General features: G+C 48.3%; 1 protein-coding gene across 1 annotated transcript in view; it reads right to left on the bottom strand.

The window, feature by feature from the left end:
* Window positions 1-9,851: 9,851 nt before the first annotated feature.
* The window catches only part of CCT6A (chaperonin containing TCP1 subunit 6A), a 233,355-nt gene continuing 231,903 nt past the window's right edge, over window positions 9,852-11,303 (bottom strand). Inside the window, exon 14 of the mRNA XM_063953779.1 lies at window positions 9,852-10,161. Within this exon, the coding sequence (XP_063809849.1) occupies window positions 10,089-10,161 (73 nt within the window). The 3' untranslated portion in view covers window positions 9,852-10,088. The remainder of the gene's footprint in view (window positions 10,162-11,303) is intronic.

Genomic DNA, 11,303 nt, shown 5'->3' with positions numbered 1-11,303 from the left:
GCCCCACCCTCTTTTATGCCCTCTGTAACCGTGTTCAGCAGGGGAGAGTCCGGGGAGCCAGCTCCTGCAGTGTGCTGTGGAGAAAATGGCACTGGTTAGTGCTGGAAGGATCAAGCCCCGCCCCCTCATCGGCGGGCTTCGGTCCCGCTCAAATTATTTATACTGGCGGGGGTTTATTAAGATACTGCCTCTGCAGTATCTATTTCATATGCCAGTGTCCCTTGAGGTTAATAATGCTGCCCAGGGCACCCCCCCCCCCCCCCCTGCACCCGTACAGTGCCTTTTGTGTGTGACCTGTGTGGGAGCAATTGCGCGCAGCGTTACCTCAGTGAAGATCATGAAGTCTTCTGCCGCCTTTGAAGTCTTCTTTCTTCTCATACTCACCCAGCTTCTATCTTCCGGCTCTGTGAGGAGGCCGGCGGCGCGGCTCCGGGACGAACGGCGAGGGTGAGACCCGAGTTCCGACTCCCTCTGGAGCTAATGGTGTCCAGTAGCCTAAGAAGCAGAGCCTATCATTTAAGTAGGTCTGCTTCTCTCCCCTCAGTCCCACGATGCAGGGAGCCTGTTGCCAGCAGTGCTCCCTTAAAATAAAAAACCTAACAAAAGTCTTTCAGAGAAACTCAGGAGAGCTCCCCTGCAGTGCATCCAGTCGCCTCTGGGCACAGGATCTAACCGAGGTCTGGAGGAGGGGCATAGAGGGAGGAGCCAGTGCACACCCATTCTATCCTAGTCTTTATAGTGCCCATGTCTCCTGCGGAGCCCGTCTATACCCCATGGTCCTTACGGAGTCCCCAGCATCCTCTAGGACATAAGAGAAATTAACTTAATAGCCTCCAAAAGATCAGGAACATCCACATGTGAACCACCCTCCCCATTAGCCGTATCCGAGTCAGAACCTGTTGGGTCAGTGTAAGTGCAGTCTTCATCCGACGAGGTGTCAGTGACAGCAGTGGATTGTGAGGAGACAAGCGCTCGCTTAGAGGACCCCTTGGACGTAGGCGAGAGACGGTCAGACTTTTTAGTAGTCAGAGACAGGTTCAACTTCTTTATTTGAGCAGATAAATTGTCCGCCCACGGCAGGTTAGCTGCAGGGACCACAAACGGTTGCACCGGCATTGGGGGTCCCATAGGGGGTGTTAGTTTATGAAATAGCGTATGCAGAAGCGTGGAAAAAGCGGCCCACGGCGGGTCATTATTTGCCCCTGTTGCCACCGTCCCACTGGGGGGCAAGGAGCCCCCAGAACCAGAGCCCAAAGCTGCTATATTCTCCTCATAGGTATCTGCGGCTCCAGCAACACCGGCAGTGTGTTCAGCCCCAGAACCGTTACCCTCAGAAGCAGACATGACATAACTTGCAGTATCAGGTAAAACAATTTGTCAGCAGCACAATACCTCTAGCCCAAACCTCTGCGCAGTGTAGTCAGCACCAGCAGAGATAAAAGAGATATGGTGACTAAATCACAGAGAAAAATACGTAATACAGTATATCTTTGTGAAAATCCTATATTAGATAAAACCTGACGCACCAAGCCCCCTCAGGTTATAGAATATAGGGATAGCAGGTTGAGTGAAAGACACGAAATGGACACCACTCAGCTATCAAATGCACACACAAATAGTCACAGTCTATACAATGCAGAGGTTATTACTAACAATAATACTGCACTGGACTAGCTTACACAGCTATATAACAATAGATATAACAGTACACAGTAAGAACTGGATGTATATCTCAGGGTAATTGTACTAGGAAACCCTGACTAAGTGCACTCTTTCTTAACTAACACTGACTAAAAAAATAAGATTTTACTCACCGGTAAATCTATTTCTCGTAGTCCGTAGTGGATGCTGGGGACTCCGTAAGGACCATGGGGAATAGACGGGCTCCGCAGGAGACATGGGCACTTTAAGAAAGAATTTGTATTCTGGTGTGCTCTGGCTCCTCCCTCTATGTCCCTCCTCCAGACCTCAGTTAGAGAAACGGTGCCCGGAAGAGCTGACAGTACAAGGAAAGGATTTTGGAATCCAGGGCAAGACTCATACCAGCCACACCAATCACACCGTATCACTTGTGATAAACTTACCCAGTTAACAGTATGAACAACCACAGAGCATCAGATCAACCCTGATGCAACTATAACATAACCCTTATTGAAGCAATAACTATATACAAGTATTGCAGAAGAAGTCCGCACTTGGGACGGGCGCCCAGCATCCACTACGGACTACGAGAAATAGATTTACTGGTGAGTAAAATCTTATTTTCTCTAACGTCCTAGTGGATGCTGGGAACTCCGTAAGGACCATGGGGATTATACCAAAGCTCCCAAATGGGCGGGAGAGTGCGGATGACTCTGCAGCACCGAATGAGCAAACACAAGGTCCTCCTCAGCCAGGGTATCAAACTTGTAGAACTTTGCAAAAGTGTTTGAACCTGACCAAGTAGCTGCTCGGCAAAGCTGTAATGCAGAGACCCCTCGGGCAGCCGCCCAAGAAGAGCCCACCTTCCTAGTGGAGTGGGCCTTTACTGATTTTGGCAGCGGCAATCCAGCCGCAGAATGAGCCTGCTGAATCGTGTTACAGATCCAGCGAGCAATAGTTTGCTTTGAAGCAGGAGCACCCAGCTTGTTGGATGCATACGGGATAAACAGCAACTCAGTTTTCCTGACTAGCCGTTCTGGCTACATAAACCTTCAAAGCCCTGACCACATCTAGTAACTCGGAATCCTCCAAGTCACGAATAGCCACAGGCACCACAATGGTTCATATGAAAAGATGACACCACTTCTGGCAGAAATGGTGGACGGGTGCGCAATTCTGCTCTGTCCATATGGAAAACCAGATAGGGGCTTTTATGTGACAAAGCCGTTAATTCTGACACACGCCTAGCCGAAGCCAAGGCTAATAGCATGACCACCTTCCACGTGAGATATTTTAACTCCACGGTTTTAAGTGGTTCAAACCAGTGTAACTTCAGGAAACTCAACACCACATTAAGATCCCAAGGTGCCACTGGGGGCACAAAAGGGGGCTGAATAAGCAGCACTCCCTTGACAAACGTCTGAACTTCAGGCAGAGAAGCCAGTTCTTTTTGAAAGAAAATAGACAGGGCCGAAATCTGGACCTTAATGGAACCCAATTTTAGGCCCAAAGTCACTCCCGACTGTAGGAAGTGAAGGAAACGGCCCAGCTGGAATTCCTCCGTGGGAGCATTCCTGGCCTCACACCAAGCAACATATTTTCGCCATATACAGTGATAATGTTTAGCCGTCACGTCCTTCCTAGCCTTTATCAGTGTAGGAATAACCTCATCCGGAATGCCTTTTTCTGCTAGGATCCGGCGTTCAACCGCCATGCCGTCAAACGCAGCCGCGGTAAGTCTTGGAACAGACAGGGCCCCTGTTGCAACAAGTCCTGTCTTAGAGGCAGAGGCCACAGGTCCTCTGTGAGCATTTCTTGCAGATCTGGATACCAAGTCCTTCTTGGCCAATCCGGAACAATGAGAATTGTTCGCACTCCTCTTTTTCTTATGATTCTCAGCACCTTGGGTATGAGAGGAAGAAGAGGAAATACATAAACCGACTGGAACACCCACGGTGTCATTACTAGTGCGTCTACAGCTATCGCCTGAGGGTCTCTTGACCTGGCGCAATATCTCTGTAGCTTTTTGTTGAGGCGGGATGCCATCATGTCTACCTGTGGCAGTTCCCACCGACTTGCAATCTGCGAGAAGACTTCTTGATGAAGTCCCCACTCTCCCGGGTGGAGGTCGTGCCTGCTGAGGAAGTCTGCTTCCCAGTTGTCCACTCCCGGAATGAACACTGCTGACAGTGCGCTTACATGATTCTCCTCCCAGCGAAGAATTCTGGTGGCTTCCGCCATCGCCACCCTGCTCCTTGTGCCGCCTTGGCGGTTTACATGAGCCACTGCGGTGATGTTGTCTGACTGAATCAGAACCGATTGGTTGCGAAGCAGGATCTCCGCTTGACGTAGGGCGTATGTTGATGTGAAGGCAAGTCTCCTGACTTGACCACAGACCTTGGAAATTTCTTCCCTGTGTGACTGCCCCCCACCCTCGGAGTCTTGCATCCGTGGTTACCAGGACCCAGTCCTGAATGCCGAATCTGAGGCCCTCGAGAAGGTGAGCACTCTCCAGCCACCACAGGAGAGACACCCTGGCCCTGGGGGATAGGGTGATTAACCGATGCATCTGAAGATGTGATCCGGACCATTTGTCCAGTAAGTCCCATTGAAATGTCCTCGCATGGAACCTGCCGAAGGGAATGGCCTCGTATGATGCCACTATCTTCCCCAGGACTCGAGTGCAGTGATGCACTGACACCTGTTTTGGTTTTAATAGGTTCTTGACCAGGGTCATGAGTTCCTGAGCTCTCTCTATCGGGAGATAAACCCTTTTCTGGTCTGTGTCCAGAATCATGCCCAGGAAAGGCAGACGAGTCGTAGGAATCAACTGCCTTTGGAATATTTAGAATCCAGCCGTGTTGTCTTAACACTTCCAGAGAGCGTGCTACGCTGATCAGCAACTGCTCTCGTGACCTCGCTTTTATGAGGAGATCGTCCAAGTATGGGATAAATCTATATTCCCTATCACATGTATACGCACACACATTCATGCTATGGTTAATTTTGTTGGGAGCCAATTAACCTACCAGTATATTTTTGGATTGTGGGAGGAAACCGGAGTACCCGGAGAAAACCCACGCAAGTACGGGGAGAATATACAAACTCCCCACAGTTAAGGCCATGGTGGGAATCGAACCCATGACCTCAGTGCTGTGAGGCAGTAATGCTAACCATTACATCATCCGTACTGCCCCATGAAGGTATGCATCCTTTATGTCCAGAGACACCATAAAATCTCCCCCTTCCAGGCTTGCGATGACCGCTCTGAGCGATTCCATCTTGAACCTTTTCAGGTATATGTTCAGGGATTTTAAATTCAATATGGGTCTGACCGAACCGTCCGGTTTCGGTACTACAAACATGGTCGAATAATAACCCTTTCCTTGTTGAAGGAGGGGAGCCTTGACCACCACCTGTTGAAGGTACAATTTGTGAATTGCAGCTAGCACTATCTCCCTCTCGAGGGGGGAAGCTGGCAGGGCCGATTTGAGGTATCGGTGAGGGGACATCTCTTCGAATTCCAGCTTGTATCCCTGCGACACAATATCTATTGCCCAGGGATCTAACTGGGAGTGAACCCACATGTGGCTGAAATTTCGGAGACGCGCCCCCACCGGGCCTAGCTCCGCCTGTGGAGCCCCAGCGTCATGCGGTGGATTTAGTGGAAGCTGGGGAGGACTTCTGTTCCTGGGAACTAGCTGTGTTGTGCAGCTTCTTTCCTCTGCCCCTGCCCAGAAAGGACGCACCTCGGACTTTCTTGCCTCTTTGTGATCGAAAGGACTGCATTTGGTAATACGGTGCTTTCTTGGGTTGTGAGGAAACAAATGGCAAAAAATGACTTTCCAGCAGTAGCTGTGGAGACTAGGTCCGAGAGACCCTCCCCAAACAATTCCTCACCCTTGTAAGGCAAAACCTCCATGTGCCTTTTTGAGTCGGCATCACCTGTCCATTGCAGAGTCCACAGGACCCTTCTGGCAGAAATCGACATAGCATTTATTCTAGAACTCAGTATACTAATGTCTCTTTGAGCATCTCTCATATATAGGACAGCGTCTTTTATATGCCCCAGGGTCATTAATATAGTATCCATGTCTAAGGTATCAAGTTCCTCAGACAGGGTATCTGTCCATGCTGCTACAGCGCTACACACCCAGGCCGACGCGATCGCTGGCCTTAGTAAGGTACCTGAATGCGTATAAATGGACTTCAGAGTACCCTCTTGCTTTCTATCAGCAGCATCTTTTAGGGTGGCTGTATCCTGTGACGGCAGGGCTACCCTCTTGGATAAGCGTGTCAAAGCTTTGTACACCCTAGGGGAGGATTCCCAGCGTAACCTGTCCGTTGGCGGGAAAGGGTACGCCATAAGCATCCTTTTGGAAATCTGCAGTTTTCTATCTGGAGATTCCCAAGCCTTTTCACATAACTCATTTAGCTCGTGTGAAGGGGGAAAGGTCACTACCTGCCTTTTTCCCCCATACATATGAACCCTCTTGTCAGGGACTGGGGTTTCCTCTGTGATGTGCAACACATCCTTAATTGCTATAATCATATAACGGATGGCTTTAGCCAATTTTGGTTGTATTTTAGCATCATCGTAATCGACACTGGAGTCAGAAACCACGTCGGTATCTGTGTCAACAATTTGGGATAGTGGGCGCTTCTGAGACCCTGACGGCCCCTGCGACATAGGATCAGGCATGGGCTGAGACCCTGACTGTCCTGAGGCTTCAGCTTTATCCAACTTTTATGCAAGGAATTAACATTATCATTTAAAACCTTCCACATATCCATCCAATCAGGTGTCGGCGCCGTCGGCAGAGACCACATTCATTTGCTCCCGCTCTGTTTCCACATAGCCTTCCTCGTCAAACATGTCGACACAAGCGTACCGACACACCACACACACAGGGGATGCTCTTTTCGAACACCGTTCCCCCACAAGGCCCTTTGGAGAGAGAGAGAGTATGCCAGCACACACCCCAGCGCTATACAACCCAGGAATAACACAGTAACTTAATGTTAACCCAGTAGCTGCTGTTTATATTGTTTTTGCGCCTAATTATGTGCCCCCCCACCTCTCTTTTTACCCTCTGGTACCGTGTATCTGCAGGGGAGAGCCTGGGGAGCTTCCTCTCAGCGGAGCTGTGGAGAAAAAATGGTGCTGGTGAGTGCTGAGGAAGAAGCCCCGCCCCCTCAGCGGCAGGCTTCTGTCCCGCGTTTATGTACAATATTATGGCGGGGGCTCATACATATATACAGTGCCCAACTGTATATGTCAAACTTTTTCCAAGAGGTCCCCCCCCCCCCTCCCCTCCCCTTACAGTGACCGGAGTATGTGGGTGTATGTGGGAGCAATGGCGCACAGCTGCAGTGCTGTGCGCTACCTTAGTGAAGACTGGAGTCTTCTGCCGCCGATTTCGAAGTCTTCTTGCTTCTTATGCTCACCCGGCTTCTATCTTCCAGCTCTGCGAGGGGGACGGCGGCACGGCTCCGGGATCGGACGACGAGGGTGAGATCCTCTGTGTACGATCCCTCTGGAGCTAATGGTGTCCAGTAGCCTAAGAAGCAGGACTCATCTTCAGAGAGTAGGGCTGCTTCTCTCCCCTCAGTCCCACGACGCAGGGAGTCTGTTGCCAGCAGAGCTCCCTGAAAATAAAAAACCTGACAAAATACTTTCTTACAGCAAGATCAAGAGAGCTCACTGATCAGCACCCAGCTCGTCCGGGCACAGATTCAAACTGAGGTCTGGAGGAGGGACATAGAGGGAGGAGCCAGAGCACACTAGAATACAAATTCTTTTTTAAAGTGCCCATGTCTCCTGCAGAGCCCGTCTATTCCCCATGGTCCTTACGGAGTCCCCAGCATCCACTAGGACGTTAGAGAAAGGCAGGTAGAATACTTAAGTGCCTTGTAAAGTCACAGCACTGACAACCAGGCGGCTTTACATAGGAGGATTTGCCCAAGCATTCTGAGCTGAGGGATAATGGCGCCGCAGACACTGCCAGGGAGTGAGGGACAGATATGCAGCTCCAGGGTGGGAACATTTTCAGAAAATGGCGTCCTGGGGCTGGGGGAGGGGCTTCAGGTCCAAGCTCTATCCCCCTGCTGGCAAAACCACCGGGTACTGCGGGCTCTAATAAAACGGTTTATAGAGAAAACCTGACCTGTCCCATGCCCTGGTGATCTAGTGGGATCGCCTGTACTGCCACAGTGTCCACCGGCAGCACGCGCAGCCCGCCTCCCACTGACCGCGCCGGATCGCGATAAAGACTGGGTCCCACCTCCCGAAGCGCGGCCACGCGATCCCGGAGAGCCCCCATCGTGTGTGCCTGACAAGAAGAAAACTGGAGCCTCCTGCTGTAGTTACCCGGCAACCAGGGCTCGGGAGTGTACAGCGCCGCTGGGGAGAGCCGGAGCTGTGAATGTCCACTGACATGCAACACTGCTGCTGCCCTTGAAGTCTTCACTTTTTTCCCTCACAAAAAAAGCTCTTCTTAGGGCTGCCTGGAGCAGCCCCTCTGTTAAGTGCCTGCTACTGCAGCACCAACTACAAAACCGAGATCCTGTGCAGGGAGGCAGGGTGATATAGGAGGCGGCGCTATGCATTCTGGGAACAGTCAGTCAAAGCTTTGAGCCTGTTGGTGCCTCGGATCAAGATCCTACTCTACACCCCATTGTCCATTCCTTGTGGAGCCCAGTGTACCCCGCAGCAGAAAAGCTCTTTTCAGGGCTGCCGAGCACAGCCCTCCCTGTTAGCTGCCTGCACTGCAGGCACAAACTTACAAACTGAGCTCCAGTGCCTGGAAGCAGGGATATAGAGGAGGTGGTGCAGTGCATCCTGGGAACAGTCAAAGCTTGAGCCTGTTGGTGCCTCGGAGCAAGATCCAACTCTAAACCCCAATGTTATTCCCTGTGGAATACCAGTGTACCCCACTGCAGAAATAATGAATTTTCATTGTGTTGTGTGAATTTTGCAGAGCACTTCTTACAAGCATAAAGCTTCTGAGAAAGCTTTAGAAGTGCCTCTGCCAGTTATATCGTCAGTGTCAGAAAAATAAAATTCAGTTTCAGCAGTAACTAACAGAATGTGCCAGAAAATAGAGAAAAGGGGAGAACAGGTGAGTACCACCAGAGCCGACTCTGCTAGTCAGAGCTCCGTGAAATACTCAACCCCTGCCTTGCTGGCTGGCTGCGCACTGGCTGTGGGGACCCTAGCAGACACTGCACGCAGTGCAGTACAAGTACCACCAGGATGGATGTTCATGTAGCCGGGACAATGGCTGCAGTTTAAAGAAACTGTACCAAAGTACCACCAGCTGCTCCCATGTAGCAGACAGGCAGGGGCAGTAGGCTGCCTGTCTGTCCTCAGCCTAAAAATACAAAATATCTCTGGAGAAGCCCAGAGAGAGGACTGTCTCCCTCGGTCACATTTTAAAAACTGGTCTGTATGGGATGGGAGGGGTGGGGTGGAAGGGGCATAGAGGGGAGGAGCCAGTCACAATTCTAAAGAATTTAAAGTGCCTGGCTCCATTTGACCACCATCTATACCCCACCGTAATGATCCTCCAGTGTCCCCTAGTGGATGAAGGGGAAATAATGTGAAAACACCTTTCACATTTTAGTAAAAATGTTAATAAAATAGGCCCCTGAGTGCAGTCACTCTGGTATATTACACACATCTCATGAGGATACCCTTATTGTGTCTAGCACTATGTTTTTTTTTGTCTCATCCAAGTTTTTTAGAACGGTCTGTAACACTGACATTATGGGGGATATTATATAGTTTGAAGAGTCAGTTGGGTGTCTATTTTCCCCCATCTAATAGACAGGAAAGAACAGACACCCAACCGACTTTTCAAACAATTGAATCCCCCCCCCCCCCATTGTATCAATGTGCTCACTTTAAAATGTTACATATGATGTATCTACTATTTGTAATGTCTGTTACTGATGCTTAAATAAAAGTTAAAAATGACACTTAAGATAAAAATAATTTAGATTCATCTCCGGTTTATTGCATGACTTTACAATTCCCACATTAATACATTTAACCTGTCTACGGACTTCATGTAAACTATACCAATGTGTTGGCAGTGAGTCACCTTTCTGCCTCCCACACCAACACAAGCACACGCCAAAATTTGAATCTCAATCAACAGCAGATAAAAACTGACTGATCTGTTAATAAGATGAAAGCATACAAGTAGTGAAGATTCCACTTATTTTTATTGAGTACAAAGACTGGAAAGCCAACTTGTACACTTCAGTGCCATAAAAAAAAAATGAAATAAATACATTTTAAATGTTTGATCAAATGGATTTCGTTAGGGTCTATTTTTTTTTTTTATTTAAGTCAAAGTAATTTGCAGGAACCAATGGTTGAGCAAATCATATTAAAGGTCTGTGTAAATGCATAACCAATCTGAAGTATGAAGATACTAAATTCATCCTTTCAGAGAAGACATTCCTGCTCTCATAATCTCATCCACCAAAAGGATATTGCTTGCGATAACCGTGCTGAAATAAAATAAAAAAAACAATTAGGATCTCAGAAAGGTTATACAAACAAGGTTTACTGTAGCATCAAGAACACAGTTTTATCTCATAAGACTACTGGTACTGACTTCAGGTGACTAGCCCCCACCAGAATTAAGAATTAGCCCTGAAAAAAAACCACAAAAAAACAAACAAACATGCCTTCACTAGCGACAGTAGCCAAACATTGATGGCTAACTAACAATAGCCAATGGCTTTGCCATCATTGACAGAGTCAATAGTCCTCTGCCATAGATGGCTGGGTAGAATTAAATCTCCACCTCCCCCCCACCCCCATTTAGGTGCCAACTCCAGACCCAACCTTCAATCCCATGGTCCAGTGTTACCCAGCCTTGCTGAAAATAGGATTTTGGTACTTACCACATGCTTGGAAATAGTGTTCCCCTTATAGCAATTCCAGAGATTCAAAGTGTAAAAGTACGTTGTTTTGTGATTAATCTTTTGTCCGACGCATTACTTAATCCAAAAACTTTATGTACTTTTGAACTATTTACTGTCTGCAAGTGCTGTAGAGAGGTTTTCTGAGTGTGCTGATTTTATACATCCATATACAGTTGAGGAAGGCTAGCAAAATAATTTGTTCATAATTATTAGAACGTATTACCCTTATTCTAGACCCAATGCTGCAACATATTTTCTTCTATTCCGTTCTTGTCTACAATTTCTGTAAGTGTCCTGGAATTAATTTTTGATTGAGCATGTTACAGCTAATTTATTTTTATTTTTCATCCACTAGGGGTCACTGGAGTACTCTTGGGGATATGGATGGCTTCCGCAGGAAACAGGGCACTGAATATTTAAATTTAGAACACTCCACCCCTCCATATCCCAGAGTACCTCAGTGTTTTTTACTGAGCCGAACAGGAGCTAGAGAGGTTGACAATGGAGTATTACATATAACATAACGGACAACAATGAAGTTGACACAACGTTACTGACAACTAAACAGTTGACACCATAACCAGCACTTGATAATTTGAACCAGTCGGTGAGAGTGTGTTACCATAAGATCCCCTGATTTTCTTTTTCATCCACTAGGGGTCGCTGGAGTACTCTTGGGACGTACCAAAGCTTCCCCCCGTGGGCGGGAGAGCTGTTTGGCA

Source organism: Pseudophryne corroboree, chromosome 2, assembly GCF_028390025.1.
Source record: "Pseudophryne corroboree isolate aPseCor3 chromosome 2, aPseCor3.hap2, whole genome shotgun sequence".
NCBI classification, from domain to species: Eukaryota; Metazoa; Chordata; class Amphibia; order Anura; family Myobatrachidae; genus Pseudophryne; species Pseudophryne corroboree.
This window is presented reverse-complemented; position numbering and strand designations above follow the sequence as displayed.